This window comes from Mugil cephalus, chromosome 3 (assembly GCF_022458985.1).
Source record: "Mugil cephalus isolate CIBA_MC_2020 chromosome 3, CIBA_Mcephalus_1.1, whole genome shotgun sequence".
In the NCBI taxonomy this organism is placed as follows: Eukaryota; Metazoa; Chordata; class Actinopteri; order Mugiliformes; family Mugilidae; genus Mugil; species Mugil cephalus.
In genome coordinates, this window is record NC_061772.1 from 9,763,371 (window position 1) to 9,785,581 (window position 22,211).

A 22,211-nucleotide genomic window follows, 5' to 3' on the forward strand; every position below is an offset into this window, starting at 1 on the left:
TGGCTTTGGTCCAAGGCCGTATAGTTTATGTGAACGGCTTTTAGCAAAACAGGACTATGCCCAAAATGGTAAAATTCAGAACATAGCTTTTTTTTTTGTTATTTTTACAATTTGAGTAAAAATTATTGTTTAAATTTTAAATAAAACTCCCATGATACATTAACGCATGAGGCCGCAATCTTACCAAAACATTTTTTTTTTTTTTATCTTCTGACTTACCTTTGTTTCGCTCATTTTCTCATCTCTTTCCTTGATATTGTTGCTTCATCCGATCAGTTCCTTATTTTAGCTTATTTCAGAAATCACTTGAGTCAGAGGAGTGAGAAATGATGTACGTCAGAATGAACGTTCCAGGTCAAAAGTGTACAGATAACACAACTTTTGAGCTGTGCTTTTTTAGATTTTTTTTTTTTTTTTTTTGCATGTTTGGTTTAGCATCGATTATGTGTCATTTTACTCTGCAGTGTTTGGATTTCAAGTTTTTTCTCATGCATGCGAACTGGGTTGTTCAAATTCACAAATTCATTTTGTCATAAGTTGTTTTAAATCTCTGTCTACTACTCATCAGATGTGTTTTGTTGGATCTTGTTTTCCGGGGAAAAAAAAGCAAAAAAAGCTCAATCAGAGCTACACTTAAACACGCACAAAGAGTGAATGGAACCACCCTCTAATGCAAATGTGATGTTACTCAGAATTTACTCAGAGGTGCTGTGCTTGGTTGGTCGGGGCAAGACAAGGGAGTCATCCTCCTCTCAGCCTCTCTCGCTCCTCCCCCGTTCAGTGAGTTATGCAGTATGTGAGTCTTCAAGAGAATAAGGAAAGCCAGGCATTTTTGAGACAGAAGAACAAGGAACTGACAGGACCACAGACTCCAACTCCAAACCACTGCAGGTACCCAGGGAGCTTGACATTTGCCATTCAGATTTTGGACATCAGTCCATTCATTACGTTATTCCCTCTGTCGTATTGATGGCGTGTGAAAAAGATGGCTCCTTCGGTGCATTTTGAGGTCTGATGTTAGTGCCCGCGGAAGAGTCTGATTCATGATAGTCGTTTCTTCAGGTTGTATTTTAGTCACACTCTTAGGAGTTTATTATTAATTGTGTGTTCCACTGGAATACCATAACTTTTTGTTTGGACTCGAACGGCCTTCAGCAATGCTGACCGAACCGTGTGGAGCCATGTCAGTGGGGTCGGATGTTCGCGATCTGACCCTCTTGCAGCCGGCACCTCCTGTGCCATCCTTACCAGGAGCTGGTGGCGGCTGTGGGATGTCTGTTGGCGGCGGCCAGTGGACCCAACTACTGGACCTCCACCCTGGATCTCCCTACAGCTCCCTGCCCTCCCACCACTCCCTCATCAAGCAGGAGCCAGGCTGGGGCGCGGCGGACCCCATAGAAGACCCTCACTGTGGACTCGGGGCCTTCACGGTGCACTTCTCGGGCCAGTTCACAGGTTCAGGCCCATGTCGCGTCGGGCCCTTTGGGGAGCCAACGGCAGCTCAACCAAGAATGTTTCCCAACGGAGCATACCTGTCCGGCTGTGTGGACAGCCCTCCTGCTTCCAGGAACCAGGGTAAGCATGCTCACTACCAGTGAAACACCAAGATAAAAAGATATCATCACAAACCAAGTCACATCAATACGATAATTTTCTTTTATACCACCAGTGTTTTTGTACACTTCCTGTGGAATGTGTACTTGATGTAACTCCATGTTTAGGGGTCATCAGTGGTGTTGTGTCTGAGCAGGATATCATGTGCAGCACTGAGTCCTTCTGAATCACACACTGTTACGGCGTCGTCACATTATGACAGCGGTGGCTCAGCCCGTCAGTCACAGGTTAATTTAACACAGTATTCTGGTGAATTCACTGAAAGCAACCCCCTCCAGGTGATTTTTAATCAATAACCCAAAAGTTTCACATTTGCCATGCCTGATGTTATTTTACGCTTCAAAATTGCTTTGCCGATTTTGTGTGACGCCAACTGCTAAAAAGCAAAAACCATCTCTACTGCCAGACAAAACAAAATAATATTTCTTTAGAAGAATTACTGCAACAAAAGGTAGTGGAAAAACACTTTGCAGTGCATCATTAGCTTGACTTTTTGAGGGGATTTTAAAGTTTCTACACTGACACCAAACAAGTGAGAGGAAGTTCAGCTGCTGTTTGTACCTGGAATTTCACTTAGGTACCAAATGTTATTTTTGTATCCTTGTTTAACACAAATACGATGCCTGCACCGGTACGATGAACAGCTCTGTTGTCTGTTGGGGCTCATTACTCCAGCTTCAAGCACGTGTCTGCCTCCAGACGTGACTTTCAGAGACGGTGTGCGTGGCACTGACTCTCGTTTGTTCAGTGGAAAATAGTTTTTGATGAAGAGATAAAATGCTTACAGCAGCTTTCTGCAAGCTGCACGGATTTAAGAGTCGGTGAGTCATATTTCTTTGCAACATTTTCAACATCCCTCTCTGGCCTGACACAGGATGTAACAGACCGTCCATGTAAAATAAACGCTGTATTTTCTTTTATTTCAGGCTAATAACTGTGCCCAAATCCTGTTAATTACTCTTCAAACTTGTTTTTACTGAGCATAATCCCACAGTAGCTCATCCCAGTCTCTGTGTGACGTGTTTGCCAAACTTCTTTTTCCACCTGCCATAAATATTGCAACCACAAGGCCAAAGATGGATGAGAGGAAAAAGAATATGTTACAAGGAAAGAGGATTTAATGGTTTGATGAATGTCTCTCTGAGGTAACCCTGCCAGGGACTAAGAGCTACTACCAGGTGGATATAGATAAGTGACCAGATAATGAAGACTGCGCAGGCTTCAGGATGTTGATGGTGATCTAATGACTCAACCAGGCAAATCAGATGGGTTTTTATCTCCATCGCCTCTCTCTTTTTGTTTTTCCCCTCAGGCTACAGCGGTTTAGACAGCAACCCCAGTTATGGTCACGCTCCATCTCATCACACCCCTCAGCTCTCCAGCCTGTCCTTCAAACACGAGGACACACTGTCACCGCCAAACAACATAGGTAACTGTCTGCGCCCAGCGACGTGTTTTCCCTAAACCCACCGGCAGACTGGAAGGCTGTCATGTCACAGCAAGGTTATATAAGTAACCCATAATTTTCCATATCACAGCCGCATCGCTCTTATCCACTTTCCTTCATCTCCCGCCATCTCTGTCTGCACACACATTCATATACGCAGACATACATAAACACTCTCTCCCTCTCGCTCTTTAAGCATACATACGGTTAAGGACTCTGGAAATTATAACCCGAGGAAATGGCTTTATGTGACTATGTAGGAATGTCAATAACTGTCTTGGGACCAATATACTATGTGAACCTGAAAAGGACTGGTGTTTCTCATTGACTTCTTTTCCCTTTGAAAAGTGGAGCCGTGCGTGCCTGTGTCTTTGAAATGAACTATCATTTTATCAGTGTTTTATGTGTGCTGCAAAAACATAAAATGTGTATGAACATTTTTGGGATGCATTATTTCATGTGCAGTGCAAAAAAAAAATCGTCTTTTTTTTAACAGCATTAATCATTTAAATAATATCTTTAACCAGAAATGCTAAAAACAAACAAAAAAAATGCTGGCTTCATAACCGTAGAGTCTTTGTGTTTTTGGCTTCAGGACGCAAAAAACAAGCAATTAATTAGCAGAAAATAATTGTATAATAATTGTAATTGATCTTTTGCAACTTTTGTATTTTCTCATATTCAGTTGACCAGCAGTACCCGGCTCCTAATCCCATGTTTGGTTGTCACAGCCCTTCAGAGTCCTGTCCAAGCAGCCAGGCTCTGCTGCTGAGAAACTACAACAGGTACAGTCAGAGTTACAGTTCATCCTTCCTCCATTTGACTCGTTTCACCTCGAACCCTTCAGTACAATTCACCGCTTCCCACAGAAAGAAAACTCATTTTCACACTCCTCACTCATCAGCTCATGTCAGATTCTTTCCACTGACGTCACACGCAGCTTCTGACTCGCTGGTCATTTTTAGAAGTGTGAACTCTCGCTGATCCCACGTTATGCCCCGCGTTTGCCTCTACACCGCATGGATTGTGAATCCTAATTTGTTCTGAGGTTAAGTGCTGCCCACTGGCGCTCAGCAGGCCAAAACAAACACTGAGTGATCTACTGCTGATGTGTCGGCGTCCGCCGTCAGGAGAAAAATGAGGAGAAAAGTAAAAGAGACATGTTCGGAGTCATGTTGCGCAGGGGGCGAGGGAGAAGTCTGCTTATTTGAACCTCTCTGCGGTTTCCAAATTGTTTTCATTTGGATGCGGAACATCTTAAATTAGGATGAGATTCCTTGAATGCCGGCCTGCGATGTTGTTGGAGAAAAGGAACATGTGCAACCCAAATACTGGGACAGCCGCTGATAAGAGAGGGGAAGACTGTACTGTTGTTAGGGCTTATGGCATGAACTGGAACCCCTCAAACAAGCACAGGGACGCACACACGCACGGGCACGCTCATACACACTGTGTGTATATGTCAGATATCAGTGAGCGTTTCCAAAGTTGAACATAGTTTAGAGCTGATTAGCGAGCCATCGCACTCCTTCCCTCAAGGACTTCTCAAGGAATGCCGTCCAGAATTCCCCTGAAAACGTTTCCCGCCATTAACGATACTGAGGACAGAGTGATGTCATGCACCGGTCCACGGTGTACTAGGTACGGAGGCACTCACCCCCGCAGATCGCACACATCTTCGGGCGTGTGTGTTTGTGCACTTTGTGCGTGTCTGTGTGAAGTAGTATGATCTGCCAAGGTAAAGAATGGCTCAGTGCCCATGTTTTTAATGAGGCCAGTGAAGAGTGTGGTGGGTGGACAGCATCGGGATAGGATGTGTTAATAAGAGAACTGTTTGGAATTCCCCTGAATGAACTTCTCCATTTCCCATAGAAGAGAATGACAGAAGGCTTCCCAAAACTAACCAAACAATATATGAGTTAAAATAAAAATCTAAATCTGTTATAACCTATTATGTACGTGTGTGTGTGTGTGTGTGTGTATGTGTGTGTGTGTGTGTGTGTAAGTTTGCCCCAAAGGATGACAAATAGTTTTTCTGTTGTATGTTTTACGCAGCGATAACCTGTACCAAATGGCTTCACAACTAGAGTGTGTAACATGGAACCAGATGAATAGCCTGGCGTCTTCTATGAAGAGGTGAGCATTTTTTAATTTATATATATATATATATATATTTATAACATGCTGTACTTTTCAGTCTTGGCCAGTGTTTGTGGTGGTGCAGAGGAGGAAGAGGAGGATTTCACCAGATGGTTGTTGGCCTACTGCCCAGGGAAAACAGGACATGGAGAATAGCATAATAAAGTGTTGTACTGGTACTGCATGTCTTAAAGACCGATTTGAGTTTTTGCGTTGTGAAGACACTCTGACTTGACCTAACTTCAAGGCCTTAAAGTTAAATCCCCTCAGATCTTAACTACAAGTTTTAAGTCGTTTCTGTAACACTGAATTAACAACTGAATTCAGCAGACAGAGGAAAATTTCTCCCAAAATAAATAAATACATAAATAAAATAAAATAACACTGAGAAACTTATCTCTGCTTCATAAGCATGTGCGTGGGAAGTTACATTTTTTAGCACTGACTAAACAACCCACGGACTCTAATGAAATTCCTATTCAGAGTCATACTCCGGCGTACCGTGTGACATCTCCTGTTCTTCACTCCCATCTCACCGTCCCATCCACTGACAAACACAGATGTGATAATCTCTCACATGAAATGTCGACAGCTGTGCTAACCTTGGCAGAAAACACTGTGTTCTTGTTAGATCACTCCATGCAGAAGCTCAGCGAGGAAGTGCATTCAGGGCCTCTAAACTCGTGTCAGACAGCGGTTGTGATGTTTAAGAAGCGTGTTTGCAGGGAAAGGAAAAGAAGGCCCTTTGTTTAAAATGTCTGTATTTCTGTTGTAACTTGTAACATTGTCCCCTGTCTGCCAGTGGCCACGCACCCAGCTACAACAGTGACCCCTCTGCCCCGCCTACACCCATGCTTGTGAGCGCTCAGTACCACATACACACACACGGTGTCTTCAGAGGTCTTCAGGTCAGGCCGCATTCATGCACGTGCATACACACTGGAAATAAAACTCCAAATTAAACAAACTCCTTTCTCCCTTCTCGCCTTCTTAAAGGACGTCAGACAAGTTCCCAGCATTGCAACGCCGGTTGCGAGGCCTTCGGAGGCCAGCGAGAAACGTCCTTTCATGTGTGCTTATCCCGGCTGCAACAAGCGATACTTCAAGCTGTCACATCTGCAGATGCACGGGCGCAAACACACGGGTAGGACGGACGACGTGATTTGTGCACCGCTTTACTGCTCCAGCGTGAATTTAAGTCACGAAGGGGAAATTCTTTTTTGCAGGCGAGAAGCCTTACCAGTGCGATTTCACAGACTGCGGCCGGAGGTTCTCTCGCTCGGACCAGTTAAAGAGACACCAGCGCAGACACACAGGTACAGTGGCGTCAAGTTACAGATGCTGAGCTCCTGGGGTTATTTCCCAGGAGTTTGGATGCTTTCGAAAACTTACATGCCACAATATAAAAATGCTTTTAACACACTGATGTTTTTACAACCATGATCAAGTGTTTTTAGACTCAAAATAATTTAATTTGAGTCCTTTTTGGCCCATAAAATAATCTAAATATTTTTATGTTAATTATTCTTTTTGAACATCTGATCAATATTTCTGAAATGAATACTACATGAATAGTTATCGTGTGTGAATTCTACATACCTTGAATTTTAAAATGATTTTTTTTCTCCGATAAGACAGTGAACAAACACGTGTGACCATCACTCTCAGACAGATTGTTTGATCTAATAATGCATTTCAGCTTCTGACCCTTGCTTTCTTCTCATTTGTGTCTCTGACTGTGCAACGACCACCATCGCCTCTGTGCAGGAGTGAAGCCCTTTGAGTGTGAGACTTGTCAGAGAAGGTTTTCACGGTCAGATCACCTTAAGACGCACACTCGGACTCATACAGGTAAAACAAGTGCGTATACCTTTTTTTTTTACCTACATCCACATTCTTATTCCAGTGAGATTAATTATTTTTTTTAAGACCGTCTCCTTCGTTTTCATTCATTAGAGTCTTTGATCGGGAGAGAGATGAATTCACCCTAAAGCAATGCTTTCCCCCTTTTTTTCCCCGTTTGTCCCCTCCTTGTCAGGTGAGAAACCCTTTACCTGCCGCTGGTCCAACTGTCAGAAGAAGTTTGCCCGCTCTGACGAGCTGGTGCGCCACCACAGCATGCACCAGAGGAACCTGACCAAGCTGCAGCCTGCCATCTGAGCAGCGAGAGGAGGAGGAGGAGGACGAGGGAGAGGAAGGCGACAATATGTTGTGCCAGCTAGCAGAGAAAGATGCCCGGAGCCTGGTCAGCGGTTGTGGTGCCTTGCCAGGCTCGCAGAAGCGGTGAGCACAGCTGACGCCTGCTCCAGCCAGAAAGACAACGTCGAGAGAACAGGCTCAGTGATGATCCATGAGCTCTTCAAGGCGCGCCTCAACTAGCACTTGTTCTGGTTGTGTGACATTAAAACGCAAACTTCGAGAGGGTACAATACCACAGTAACTCTGAGCCAAGATGAAGATTTTCTTTTTGTAAGATGAGGAAAATGTTACACTATTTTGTATATTTTAGTACACTTGCACTGTTTTTTTTTTATTATTGTTAAATTGTCTCACGTTAAAAATGCGCTGGACTTCGTAAACTGGATTTAGGAAATGGATAAGTTGTCTCTTTTTGTCCATTAAGTTGAACATGGAGAATTTGTGTTTTGGGGAATGTCAACATTTCTTTTTTATTCTGACGATATACACAGTACTCACCAAATTGCTTTGTATATAAATGTGGTGTATTTGCTTAACATTCCTTTGGCCTTTTCTGTCTTGCAACTTTATAAAACCTGGAGTCCACATCGGTGTCGAGGGTAAAACTGTATGCTTGCGTGGGCGAGAGACAGAGGAGGTGTCGTTGTTGTCAGGTTAAGAGGCCACCTATGAGAGGTGGGGTGCGAGGGGGGTGATAGACAGTAAAGCTGCACCCCTCTGTGACTCTGACAGGGTGCAGGTCTCTGCCTCCTAAATCTCGGACGCACATCTTCATAACTAGGAACATCTGGAGTTCAATAAATCTCATTAGACAAGACACATACCTCAGTGTCAGCAAGCTGTACTCCACTGACTGCCCCCTTCTGCACAAGCTGGGCCCCAAAATGCACACGAGGTTGGACCGAAGTCCCAATTCTAAAAAAAAAAAAAAAAAAAAGAAAGAAGAAGAAGCCTTCCATTTAAAACAGCACATGACATAATCAAGCCACATGATGGCAGTATCAACCTTTTTGGTCCAGCCACTGAGGCTGAAAGCACTGGTGCGTCACTCATACACAGTTCACGCTTTACCACCCCATGTCCTTCTCCCTCTTGCAGTTAGCGGTGCTGAGTGTCCACAATTATAATGATAATGTAAATGAAAGTGAGAATGTGGAAGCCACATTCAGCGTATGGTCCAACACATCAAATATACATGATGTGGATGGAGTTGTGTGTCAGCTTATGTGCACGTCTACAAGAGAGCGGATGATTCAGCTACAGCAGGTATGTTAATAAAATATGACTCGGCGTGGGCAGAATGAGCTCCCGTACGCCTCCGTGGGCTAATGATGTCACCAGAGGAAGCAATGAAAACACGCACATACAAGAATGGTATATTTAGCTGTTGGCTATGTGTTCACACACAAACCATATTTGGTGTCTTCAACGTTTTTTTAGGCCAAGGGCCCCCAAACTGACTGAGAGCTCAAGTAGGGACCCCCTACCTACTATATGTGTTCTATATTAAATTCAGCCTAGTGCTATTTAAAAATATACATTATTAACTTTGCATTCAATATTAAGCTATTCAGATAAGACAAAGGTTTGAATATTCATTTCAAACATGTGCAACAGTAGCAATGCTGTGAAACTGCCATAAACATAAACTATATATATATATATATTTACATAAAATGTCAACCAAAGATTTTGCGACCCCCTTGTAGTACCTCTGCGGACTCCCTAGGGGTTGCGGACCCCCTGTTGAAGACTTATGCGGTACAGCATATGCACACATTTGCACGTGCGCTACTTCTTTCGTTTCCACCGCAGACCTTTACACAGCCTAGATTAAAATGCCTTTCTCCTACTTCAGGGTCACAGACGACTCATTTGAAGTGGTGATTCCGGTTGTTTTCCAATTCACATAATGGCTGCAAGGTAGTATCTCTGTGATGTTCTGTTTTTTTCTTCTTCTTCCTAATCCAGTGCACTTTGATTAAAAGGGGCTTCTCTTTGTTCTCTCTCTGCGGGGGTGTTGGAAGTGGAGAAAGATCAGAAGTACAGTGGAGCCGACCATTTTACTCACTCCACTTCACTCTTAACTGGAAAACTGCCAAGGCTGTTTAAAGCTTGAGGATCCGATGCGTATTCACTACTACCGTCATTATCACACACTCAGAGACACATTGATCTCAACCCTGTAGTGATCTACCTGATCTGATAAAGTTTCAGATTTGGGGAGGGTAATATCCAAGAACACTACAAATATGGACTCAGTCCCATTCTGCCAAACAATACCCCCAATGTGAATGAATGAGCATGCAAATACACGCACACACTCCCGCGTGCACGCACGCCACCAGATGCCCCCTCAGCTGCACTGCTGGCTGTTTGCCTTTAAGGGGTGTCAGCGTGGGTAATCTCAGGTGACGTACACCTGGTAACTCGCAGCCCAAGACATCTGTAGGACAGCAGGCCTGCTAGCTTCACAGCCTCCACATCCACATGTAACGCCCACATGTAAAAGGTTTCCTCAATGCAAGTGCGATATAACCTCTCTGTCACGATGAAAGCCAAGAAAATAGTTCATACTGCGTGCACAAGTTTGAACCCCCACTTCTTTCACGCTTTACAGTCTTTACGTAAACTTCATCTAATACGGAGTGATATTATTTTTCAGTATGTCGTGGAAGGGAAGGAAGTCCCAGGTGCATCCAAAATAAGCATACAGCTCCTGCTTTGATTCTTAGGGCCAAAAAGATGTGATTTAACCTCTGGGAGCTGGAAAGGTCAGTGCACATGTAGCACACAGAGGCTTCTATGAGCCCCGAGGGATTGTTAACAAGGTCAAGGCCCCAGAGAGGAAACTTAACAGGGTTACAAGAAGGCCTAAACGCAAAAACGATACTGCACCAACAGGAGGCGCTGTCAGGGAATGCTTGCATGTTAAGTGAAGCATGCTCCTAGTTGTATTCCCAGACAGCATTCCCTCTTCCCCTCGGGCTAGCTCTCTTTTGCAGGGCTGCTGCTTCCCAGTCTGAGGGGCCTTGGGGTTCTTGGGGGGTATTCCCGGTAGTATACCAGGGAGCCTGAGGGGCTCCGGTGTGCAGGAGCTTTGGGAATGCAGAGGCCTTGGGGGCCTGGAGCTCAGATGGGGCCTAGAGGGTAAACTCTCTCACTCAGGGAGCAGGGATGGAGCAGATACAGAAAGACAGCGAGGGGAAAACACCTTGAGAGGAGTCTGTCAGATATGCAGGCAGCAGCCGGAAAGATCCCATGAGGGTACGCGGTCACAGAAACACAAACACACAGACGTATGCATTCTCTAACCCCACGCCAATATGTGGGCCAGCCAAGAGAGGCAGATAGAGTCATATTCCCCTCTCTCCTCAAACACCGTGGCTTTCATCTTCTCCTTTTTTCTCCCTCCTGCTGCCTCCTCTATTCCGCAGGAAGATAAAGTATTAAGTCCTAACAGGATTAGATGTGTCTCTATCATGTGAGATACAAGATCACAAACCGACCCGAGCCCCCCTGGGGAACAGTGGGATGGGAAAGGCCTCGTCTCCCCTCCTCCTCCATCCCAAAGGTATCCAGATGCTGGGGAGAGAGAAGCAGAGAGAGAGGGAGACAAATGTCGACAAATGGAGCGAGAGAGCCATTTTGTCCAAAGATATCAAGTCTCACTGGGATAGCATCGTCTCCACCCTCACTGTCATGAACTCCAAAACAACTCAGCTGTGAGCCACTTTGCCCGTCTTTTAATTAAAAGTTGAAAACTTTCTCTCCGCATACATCATGCGAGATATGCAGTCGCCTGTCAGAGTGAGTGGGCGACTCAAGCAGGCATGTAAAAGCTGTTTAAAAGTGATTTTGAGTCATCCTGACCTCAGTCCAAAAGACTCCCGCTTATCCAGAGGCACTTGCAGTAAGTTACCAACCCACTAGGTTTATGGTTCCTAAATTGAAACGTATCGCTCTTTAGAGCCTTCTCTCTAATTGTGTGGCCATTAATGGCAGATTCCGTATCTACACTCCATTGATGGCTACATAAAAACTCATGATGATAGATGAGCACAAGTGCAGTCCTTAAAAAGAGACAAGAGTCTTGTTCCGCCTCACCACCACTAGGAGGAGTAAAGAACTGTGATGGGAAAGAGGGAGAACAATCACTTTGTCCGAGATAACACGGAAAAACTAAAGGGCTCCTTCGAGCTTCATTTTCCAGAAGCAGAAATGTGCAAGTCACATAATGAGCCTACATTCACACGGCGACAACAAGAGGAATGGTCTGCATGTCATCAGGACTGCACTGTCCAAAAAGTCAAGTCACGGTGTAAGTTCGACCAATGCATCCGCTCATCAGTGAATCTGCCTCAGAAGATATTGAGCACCAGTAAGTGCCTCATTTGGATTTTTCAAAAATTCTTTAACACTAAAATATTCAATATATTCACCATGAATTTTAATTTCCACATAAAAGCTGCTACTCCACACTGCAGAGTCGAGTGGGAAATCCTAAATACTTTGTTTTACTGGCCAACAATAGCCACACTCAAACATTAAAAAATAATTAATTATGTAATTTAAGTGAGACTGAAGGTGATTTGATGTCCATTGGATGTTCATTACGTTCATTACTGATGACTGAAGTCTGCACCTCATGTAGGTGGATGGTTGTTAAATCACAAAGCTCCCTGTTTTTCCGCTAAATGTTGGAAGTTATTTTCGTGACAAATGCTCAAGTAGAACTAGTTAACTGCCCAGAATCTGGACCATATCCACCTTGCAGCCTTTTTAAGTCTATTAAGCACCCACTACTTTATAGAAATTACAGTGAACAGGACCTCAGACCGCTTTGTGCCCTGACTGAATGCACAGTTTGTGCGCCTTTGAGAAGAAGCAGTGACTCTTCTAAATCTGACATTGTTATTATTATAAATGTCTCAGCTCTTCTGTTGGCACTTGGTTGTGGTTTCAACGATACTATAATTTGATCTCCAATGAGAAGCGAGAGAGAACGCCAATCCCTTGAACTGTCATATTAAGGCAAGGCATTATACCAACTGGGGAATATAAAGTGCTTTGTTTAAAGAGCTCAATAACTGTTTTTTTTTTGGTTATATAATGGGCAGAATGCTCGTTACAAAAGCCTCAGCGCAGGATGGGTCAGATGTCTCCTTACAAACAACACCCTGAGCTATAAGTCCCTAGGGTGGAAGGAACAAACACAAGAGATAAAGGACAAAGATGAGGGAGCACGGACATGTTCAGAGAAAAAATGGGCCATGGTGATTATAGGAGTCAGAGAGGAGCGGGGGCGTGCTGCTGGGGTGGGTGGGGGTGACTGGATGCACTGTATAGGCTGTCATGAAGGCTGTTTAATTGTTATTGCGGCTTTGCTGCTGTTAATTGCTGATATGGAAATAGAAGTGGACTATGAAAAAAAAAAAAAGGAGATTGTTGGTGGACAAGTGAAAATTACGCTGGATGGGGAGAGAGCTGCTCGTGGTTGTGGACATTAATATGCTACACTTTATGACCCGCCTCTGACAGTGCCTCCACCCAGAGGGCTCATTATTATCAGAGGAGAGGCGTTGATCTCCGCAGACACTCATATGAGAGCCGTCTGAAGACATTACTGTACACACACTCCCCCGGTTTGAATGATTAGGAACCTATCATAAACACGGCCGCGAGGCAGGCAGTCTATGTGCCCCCATCTTGTTCGGGCAAACTCTCATTTGGTTCTTTTACATCTCCGTGCACCACTAATACTCATCCACCTTCACTCACACATTGACCCCCCCCCCCCCGCTGACACACAGATGCACCATGACACATGACAACACTCATATGCTGTCGGGGGGAAGTACGCTGAGCAACTCAGCGTTTTAGGCCTCCCAATTATTCAAATCTACGAAATGCAAAAGAGCAACCATTATATTATCTAATAGAGACCCAAAAATAACTGAAGTGCCACTACAGGCAACACCTCCACTTTGAATGTTCCTCAGACCTGCAGCTTTCTGTCAAGTGAACAAAGGAGGGATTCATCTGAAAATAAATCTGCATTCTTGGACTGTACAAGCAGAGCCATGCCAGACTTTATTAACCCATTTCTGCACATTTTTATGAAGTAATCATGGTTTTTGTCATAACGCCCTCTCATACCAAGTTAGCTAAACCTTGGAAAATGTCAAGTATCTCCAAAAAAAAAAAAAAAATCAAACATGACCTGGATATCTGAAACATAGCTTCCTAGACATTATTTGGTTTCCGGTCCACATCTGAAGAAGGTCCTACATTACAACAGAATAACATGGCCCACACATACATCGCCCTGTTCCTTGTTCCAAATGAGCTTTATCGCATTGGTCCCGCTTGACTTGTCTTGCTAACTGGCACACATATATCCATATGTTCCACATGAGCAAGCAGAGGGGACAGGCTGGGTGGCGGAGCTGCTTTCTCAGTTACATCTGAGAGTTTTACTGCAACAGCCGGCAGCAACAGCAAGTCAGCTCAACTCCACTTCCGTCTGCATGGACTGCAATTAGCCAGGAGAAGTGTTAACAGCATCCGCCTGTTCGTTATATTCACTGAATCAAAAGTCGAACACGGACTTGAATGTTTGAATGGCCCGTGACGTTAGCTGCGTGCACATGTGAAACTGTGAGCACATTCGACATGCCATACAGATACACAGTGTGTGCAGTGGGACTGACAAAACGTTAGCCTGGCACACCAGAGTGAAAAAGACTGACAAAAAAATAATGGAAACTGCCACTGGGTGTGAGTGTCGACAATGAGAACATATTGTGGTGTTAAAGACTGAAAGACAGTTTAAAGCATTATGGGTCGAAGGCTAGAGTGTGATTACTGATTGAAATAGCAGGGAAAGGAAACCACTTCACCTAGACACAAAAGAACACTTTGGTAACTGGTTTCTTGAATTATGTACTCTGAAACTGTAACGCTAAACTACCAGGCCGGTGATTTAACTGCAGATAGGTGGTGTTAGACATACACCCCTTGGCCACTTTATTAAGGAAACCTGCCACAAAAAATTAAGGCAGTTCTGAAGACAGAAAGGGGTCCAACCTTTTACTAGCTAGGTGTACCTAATAAAGTGGCCGGTGAGTGTATATACCGATCAGGCATGACACTATGGCCACCTCCCTAATACTGTGTAGGTCTCCCTTGTGCCTTCACAACAGCTGTGAACCACCAGAGACACATGGACACAATGGTTGGCAGTGGGGACCTTTCGATCATATGGGTTGAGGGGAGGGGCCTATGTGGAACAGACTTGTTCAGATACTCGATCGTTTTGGGATGTAGTTAATTTGAAGGCCAGGCTAACACCTTGTGCTGTTTTTCATGTTTTTTTGTTGTTTTTTTTGTAGTTGTTCCTAAAGCGTGTTTGTGTGTGTGTCTGCGTCAGGCTGCAGCCTACTGGGGTTGGCCGCTGCCGTCAATTATTGAATGCAACGAGAAGGCGTGTCCAAACTTTGCACTCATCTATACATCAAATGGTAATTGAAAAGGAATAGTTCAGCATATTAGGAGGCTAATGAAGCACTTTCTTGCCTAGTTGGATGAGAAGAATGACAAGAAAAACCCATGTCTGGGTGGTGAACCTATTGGTTACGAACGGCCGTTTAGCTCAAAACAAACCGGACCGGAAAAAGGGCAAACAGCTAACCTGTAATAACATCCACCATGTGCCAGATCAATTCTCGGAGAGGCACAGCTACTTCCTGGGGTCTTAACATCACCCTGCCATTGCCAGGCAACCAGTGGAGCCTGCCAGAAGTAACCTTTTCACATAGAAAGTCTATCTGCTTCTGTGTCCAGAGCTTAGGTAAGTGATGCTGCTGGTAGCGGCGTTCCATCTACCCTTCTCACATTTGCTATATCAGATTTTAGCCCAACTAAAGCAAGGTCAAAGTCTTACGTGCAACCTTGTATGATAACTGTATAATGCTGTGTCTAATTGTGTCAAACAAGTTCTTGAAGCGTAACAGATACCATAAGCTTGTACTGTCTTGCTTCTCTGCTTAAATAACTACAAGTAGCTTCCCTTTGAGCCCAGGGTTGACACTTTGAATATTAACACACAAAACACGCAATGCTTTATTTTCTTCCTTTTTTTAATTTCGACAAAGCTTGAAATGTTTGTCACATATGTTTATGTTTGAGTGGTATGCAGACGTTTGGGACAAGGACGTATCCACCACAGAATAAGGGGGGTTTCGGCAACGATGTGTTATTCTCATAAGCTGCGTTGTTCTCATTTTAATAGAGCACACGATAAAAAGACAAAATTCTGATGTTCAAAGACAGCAGATTGATCTATACAATGCCAAGTGCAGTTAAAAAAAAATGGACTAGTGTAACAGGAGTCAAGTGGGAAATGAGGAAACTTGTACTCCCTCCTTTATTGTGTTCAAGCTAACAGAGTACTTGAATTCAACTGACAGCTGTAAACTGGTAAAGCTCAAATGTAACATCATCAAAGGTAAAAAAAAAAGAAAAAAAAAGAACATGGAACACAATGTTGGCCTAAAGTATACCAATAAATACAAACTAAATAAGGAGGAAAACAGTTGTTCACTAGCTACACTAAAACGAAACACGTGCAAAAAACATGCCATTAAACATCAGTTCATCAACAGTTCTTAAACCAGTTCACGGATAGAAAAATGTCTTAACGCCAGGAAGACTGTAAACAAAGAAACAACGCATGTGTTTTCAGTTTTAAAAAGATCTCTACATGAACACTGTGTCCATCTCAAACCTAAAGTCCAGAAGATATTCGATAAATAAATAAAATCTGAATAAATGTTCCTAGCTGTGGCTTCACATTAACATCGTCATCAAAAGATGATTCCTGTGTCTGACAAATTCTCGGCATTCGGCTTTGACGGGGTTTACTAAAGGCTCAACACAAATCTCTGAGGCAGCGAAGCCGGCGATGCGGCTGGAAGGCACCATTGATGGAAAGTTAAGTCAACCAGGTCTGGCTTTGCTCCTGAATGTCAGAAACAGAACCATCGATATAAAGACCTAACCAGACCCTTAGTGTCAGTAACAGGTATCAATCTGTCCTCTCATTTGGTATCTGCAGTGTTGGTTTTAAATCCAACACACGGTACCACTGTCACAAGGAAAGGATGGAAAGTTTGTAGGAGGAAGTGCAAGAGTCTGTGAATCTGTCTTTTCTCGACAAAAGTGTTAGACAATCCTCAACACGCGGAGCTGCAGTAAGAACTCAAAGCTCGTCGTGGTTCTTGGTGAGGTCCTCTCCATAGTTGGTGGCTTGACTTCCTACGAACATGTTCCAATTCTCAAGAATCTCCTCTTTAGTCAGCATTTGATCCTGATGAGGAAGAACAAGAGAATTTCAAGGTAGATCATTTCTAAGGTCTAATAATAATAATAAAAATAAAAAACACAGTCTCTCCCAACAGTGAAAACCTATTCATGACCATCATGTGCAGATGAAACCGTGTATAGTACCTTGTCCTGGTCGGACTCGTACACCAGATGTCTGGCCTCAGCTTGGGCGTGGTCGTAGTCTTGTGGCATAATCCAGTGGCGGATTTCATCCTGGTCCATCTTTCCGTCTTTGTTCAAGTCCCGGAAGTCAGAGAATTGTTCCCTCTCAGTCCTGACCCAGTCTGGCTCTGGACCACCATCCTCATGGGCAAACATGTCAGCTTAAACAGGAAGACGTGACGTAAGTACACTCAGATTTTAAATGTCCCGGTCTTGATTATCATTTGCAGTTAAAACACAGTTTACACGTGGATTCCTACTACACACTTCAAAAACAAACTTTCCAAAGTCACCAGCTTTCTATGCTCTTCAAAACCGTACAAAACCGTACAAGAACAAGACGCCAATAACCTAATCACAGTGACGCTAATATTACACAACTTTACATTTACATGTTTATTACAAGGACCTTAATATAAAGTGTTACCCACAACTTTTTTAGTGTCTATTTTTTTTCCCTTGTGATCTGACTGGGTCTCTGCATTATCATGTAGTTACACGTAAGCCCTCAAACATACGAGTCTGTCTACAAGCCTACAAAACTACATCCTTTCTACCTACCAGAGGATCTTTGATATTCAAACTCTTGGAATTTTTCCAGGAGCTTAGCTACACTGACAGTGGATGTGGTTTGTGCAAATCCCCATTTCAGCTGCTATTTGCAGGTCACCCTTTGTCCCTGTATTTTGATATATACTTATTCATACTAAGTGCAATCTTCACTAAGAGTAATATATTAGTTAGAATTAATCAGCGGACAAACACGTTCCTATTTCTAAATGTAAAGTTATTAGCAGTTATAAATGTGTGAATCCCTTTGGAGCTATTCCCCAGAATAAAATAGTCCCTGCTGACCAGAGGATACCTGCAAGTGGTTGAATATTGTCATATTTATAGTTTTTAACCTATGCTGCAGATTGTCACTCAATGATTTTATTTAATTGAAGCCAACAGATGTCTTCACTGAGGACGTTGTTAACTTTAAATTTATTTTAAATAATTGCAGTTCAAGTGCATGGCTTCAACTCACCAATATACTCGTCCTCATCCACATGTCCATCGCCGTTCTTGTCAATGTCCTCCAGAGTTTCCTGCATTCAGAGGTAATGATGTCATTAAAGCGGGACACAAGGGTCAACTGCGGTACAACTTCCCCTTTGAATACTAAAAGAGAAGCCTGTTGCTCCGGGCTGTAAGAGTGAATGTGTGAGGGTCAACTTACAACTGGGCTCACAGACTGACTCAACAATTACAGGATTGCTAATGAGACATAGTCTCTGGATTAAAACATGAATCACACATTTGACTAGCAGACTGTTTGTGAAACACAGTTTTTAACGTGCTACTAGATGTTGTCTTTTTGTGTGAATTGGACTAAATGGTTACTTGTTTGCCATGTGAGCTGAATATTAGTGAAGAACCACACCCAGTAGCTGCTGGGCATCTGGACACAACATGCAGCTACAGCTATCCATATCATTGGATGCATCCTTTCCTACAGGTGAGATGCCCTCTCTGCACCCTGCTGAAAGATTAATGGCCACGTAGCTTCGGAGGTCTAATAGCTCACTAATAATAAACTAGAAAAAACATCCATCCATTCCCATACCACTTAACCTGTGCAGGGTCGCGTGTAAACAAGATGTTCATGTTCAGCGCTGTAAACACAGACAGACGGAGAGATGCTCCGTACCTTGTACAGGCCTGTGAGATGGACACCGCAATGAGAGGAACAGCAGTACATCCAGGGTAACATAAAACTTTTGGTCCAATCCATTCTTTTCATTACAGATTAACCTTCTGATTATTTTTATACATTGCTTGTGTGTGGAAATTCCAGCAAATGACAACTTCAAAAGGCAAAAGAGGCATGTTAAAGTGTCCCGTTTTGTCCAACCATCAGTCCAAAATCAAAGACACTAACTTTAAAACTGTTGCTCTACACTTGCCACAAACAAAACTGGTTGGCAACGTGTTTACTGTATTTCAACAAACAGATATTTAATGGATTGAATATCTGAATCTTAAATTTTGTCTTGTTGCAGTTAACAATGAATAAACCGACTGGAATGTAGAGATAACTGTTTCAAATCGTTTAAATTATACAGTGCCACTCTACTGTGCAATTTACGGATTTAATGACGATACAACCTTACAGGGAAGCAGCAGAAGATCATACATAAAAGAAAAAAGAAACGAGAATGCCACCTATTACCAGTATATCTTGGGAATATTTAAAGATTTCTGAAAAAAATCTAAACTCTAAAACTATGTCAGTGGCTCTGCAGGCAAACTATACAGTTACTTAGAGGTTTACTGTTGTTATCTGGAGTCGCACTTAACTGAAGCTTTTTTCCCAAATAAATATGGTGTGATCTACATGGGGGCAATTAAGGAGGCTTTGAAAAGAATGTAAAACACTAACATGAGGAGAAGGTTTGCCACATCTGGTGTGAATTTGGTGTGAAGAACAGAAATGATTTTGCAACATCTATTTCCTGAGTTAGTCTGATAGGAAAATAAAGTTCAATCAATAACATGAAATGGAAGCGGTTCTTTTAGATGCACAGTAACAAAATATTTAAATCAGTCTGTTTAATATGACCGTCTACCGTCTTGCTGGGGAAGGTGGTGTTTGTTTCAGTTCACCGTTTATTTAGAGCAAACTGCGGCAGTGGAAGCAAACACCATGGGACAGAAATATGAAGCGGGACATTCAAACAGAGCGCTCTGTTGTTGGAATGAGTGTGTAGGTGTGCAGCAGGCACTTAGCGAGATGACTTCATGTCCCTCCAATAGCTTTCAGTCCCACTGGCCTACAGCCAAATTCTTTCGAAAAATCACACAGTGTCTCCTTGGTGCGTTTCACTTGTGACAACACCCATCATCAAAGGCCCCTTGGTGATGTGAAAGAATTACATTTCAATATGTGCCGTCTTTGAAAAGATCCACAACAATCAGTGGAGACGCTGCGGGTTGAATCGTCCTTTGGTAACATTCAGCAGCATCAGAAAAAATGAGAGATTAATAATTAACTCTGTCAAATGGGTAGTACAACTTTTATGAACACGGCAGCATAGTGCGTCCCCACTAACATTTGCCACGCCAATGTTCCACGAGGCCAAATTTATATTTAAAGATCGAGCCTTAAATGGGACGCTCGGTCTCTCCCAACAGACCCGTTCCAAAAAAAAAAGTATAGTAACTCAATCATTTCCGGGGTCGAATTAAAATTTCATTAGGGAGTTATCCAAATGTAGCACATTTATTCAAGAGGAGAAATATAACATGTCTCAAATCTGGTCCTGGAACTGAATGATACTTATTTAAGTGAAATGAAAGGCTTTGGGGAAGGTCATTCTCTCCTAGTGTGTGAAAGTATTCTGTGTACTTACAGCATTAGCATACGTAGTTTACACCGAGCTTACCAGAACCACAATATCCTTCATGTGCTCAAACTCCTCGGGGTGCAGGAAGGACGTGAACTCTTCTCTGTCTGCCGCCAGGTCCCCGTTCAGGTCAGCAGTTTTAAACCTCCTCTCATCACGAGGAAGCATCTTCTTGAAGCTGAACTGGTCGGTGGCATCCTCGAACTCCTCCGGGTTTGCTGAAAGAGGGTTGGGGATTCAAATCGGGTTAGCGTCAGGGCCATGCACAGAATTTCTCCGTAAAGAAAAGTGTGGCCGAAACAAACGGAGCCGTACCGAGGTAGTAGCCGTACGTGGCTTGCTTGTACTCGTCCCACGAAATTTTGTTGTCCTTGTTCAGGTCGTAGTCCGTCCACACTTTTGCGACGTTCTCATACACGTAACGCTTCTGCACGCGTTTTATCCACGCCTTGAGTTCAGCCGTGGTGATGTAGCCATCTGCGTCGCTGTCTATTCGCTCCACGATTTTACTGTGGGAGTAAAAAAAAAGAAAAGAAAAAGAGAGATACCAGGGATATTATTACTGGTGATATTATTGTGGTCAAGCCACAAACAAGTCGACAAAAGTCAGAGTAACTCAAGCTCAACAGAAAAAAAGTTTAACATCCAGACCTATTGTTTTTTACTAGAAGGCTTCAGTGGGGTTACTCCAGTGGGAGGAGCAGGCAGTCAAACCCATTTTAGTAAAAAGTGCAGTGTCGCTGGAGTGTATTCTTAGACCTAGTTTGCCACGTTGTGATGTTACAGGGGTCCCTCCCACTCTCTGAACCACAGGAAGGAGTTTTCTGAACCACCGTGTGTCACAAGATGCCAACATGTCACTTTTAGAGTAAAGGAGGACGCACACAAACAGAGCCATGTGGCACATTAACGCTACAGGGACACTTTACTGGGGCCGATCTCCACCTTTACTCATACATCATAATCATTCTTTAATGATATATTTATAATTAAGATTCCCACTAAGCAATTAACTCTATAGAGAGGGGGGGAGAGGGTGTGTGTGTGTGTGCGAACGGAGCCGGTGGCGTAATAACGCTCAGGTTTATGAAGCCTTACAGATTTGCTGGCATGCACAGCTTTCTCAAGCACATGTGCTCGTGTTGTTAAATTTTAATGCGCTTAGAATGAACGGCCGCACGCAACAATCTCCAGCAGCAGAGTGTGTGATTTACAAACACAAAAGCTCAGCTTGGCCCGCGACACTATCCCCCTCAGCTACTGGGTCCACGGGCGTCAGAATCAGCTCATGTGACAGAGTAATAACAATATTTTTCTTACCCGAGCCTGTCCTTGCTCTCATCGGGGGTGAGCTGATCGAACGTTTTGGCCTCGTCTTTGCCCAGAAAGGCCTCATGGTCGTATTGGAAGCTCTTATTGTCTTCGTGGGCTTTCCTGATCAGTTCTGGGTCATGGATAACTCTCTCTTTTCTCAGCGTCGGTTTGCCTTGCGCCACAGAGGCGCACAGCAGCAAGGAAAGCGCCAAACTGAAGCCGGCCATCAGTCTTGAGTTCTCTGAGGCCAAAACAACTAATTTCTAACGGGCCTGTAACACTACAATGCACAATCTGCCGGCGGCTGGGTGGCCACTTTCACTGCATGGACCGCTACACACTGACCTGTCTTGGAGAAGTGCGCGACAGTGTTGCAGCAAGCGTCCAGAAGCCAAAACCTGCGACAGCACCTGTGCACACAGACAGGTCCACTAACAGGCTCCACTCCTCTCTTACACGGTTTCACGGCAATCCCGTCTCCTTTTCCTGGGAAAGGGACGCAACCAGACCGGGATTTCCTGCCGCCTTACGCACAGCCATTCGCAGCGCTCGTTTCAAGC

General features: G+C 43.7%; 2 protein-coding genes across 4 annotated transcripts; one reads left to right on the plus strand and one right to left on the minus strand.

The window, feature by feature from the left end:
* The first annotated feature begins 709 nt into the window (after positions 1-709).
* Positions 710-7,940, plus strand: wt1b (WT1 transcription factor b). 3 transcript variants are annotated; one of them, XM_047579766.1, is made up of 9 exons: positions 710-1,575; positions 2,927-3,043; positions 3,747-3,846; positions 5,117-5,197; positions 6,003-6,057; positions 6,197-6,344; positions 6,427-6,516; positions 6,968-7,060; positions 7,239-7,940. In XM_047579766.1, the coding sequence occupies exons 1-9, from the start codon at positions 1,158-1,160 to the stop codon at positions 7,358-7,360; spliced, it is 1,224 nt and encodes a 407-aa protein (XP_047435722.1). In that variant the 5' UTR covers positions 710-1,157; the 3' UTR covers positions 7,361-7,940. The 3 variants fall into 3 exon arrangements, with proteins under 3 accessions (XP_047435722.1, XP_047435721.1, XP_047435720.1); XM_047579765.1 differs by having other exon boundaries at positions 711-1,575; positions 6,003-6,108; positions 6,968-7,051; XM_047579764.1 differs by having other exon boundaries at positions 714-1,575; positions 6,003-6,108.
* A 7,582-nt stretch (positions 7,941-15,522) lies between these two features.
* rcn1 (reticulocalbin 1, EF-hand calcium binding domain) lies at positions 15,523-22,118 on the minus strand. The gene is made up of 6 exons (XM_047581342.1): positions 21,658-22,118; positions 20,653-20,846; positions 20,377-20,555; positions 17,979-18,039; positions 16,910-17,109; positions 15,523-16,769 (listed from the first exon to the last, which is right to left on the minus strand). The coding sequence occupies exons 1-6, from the start codon at positions 21,876-21,878 to the stop codon at positions 16,662-16,664; spliced, it is 963 nt and encodes a 320-aa protein (XP_047437298.1). The 5' UTR covers positions 21,879-22,118; the 3' UTR covers positions 15,523-16,661.
* Between the last annotated feature and the right edge of the window lie 93 nt (positions 22,119-22,211).

What these genes read in the sequence shown, in the direction of transcription:
- wt1b (XM_047579764.1), top strand. Translation starts at nt 1,158, where the DNA reads ATGCTGACCGAACCGTGTGGAGCCATGTCAGTGGGGTCGGATGTTCGC. An exon ending in GTCACCGCCAAACAACATAG is followed by an intron (nt 3,044 to 3,746) that starts GTAACTGTCTGC and finishes TCTCATATTCAG; the next exon opens with TTGACCAGCAGTACCCGGCT. An exon ending in GACTCATACAGGTAAAACAA is followed by an intron (nt 7,061 to 7,238) that starts GTGCGTATACCT and finishes CCTCCTTGTCAG; the next exon opens with GTGAGAAACCCTTTACCTGC.
- rcn1 (XM_047581342.1), bottom strand. Translation starts at nt 21,878, where the DNA reads ATGGCCGGCTTCAGTTTGGCGCTTTCCTTGCTGCTGTGCGCCTCTGTG. An exon ending in CACGTACGGCTACTACCTCG is followed by an intron (nt 20,556 to 20,652) that starts GTACGGCTCCGT and finishes ACCCTCTTTCAG; the next exon opens with CAAACCCGGAGGAGTTCGAG. An exon ending in GGATGAGGACGAGTATATTG is followed by an intron (nt 17,110 to 17,978) that starts GTGAGTTGAAGC and finishes TTCCTGTTTAAG; the next exon opens with CTGACATGTTTGCCCATGAG.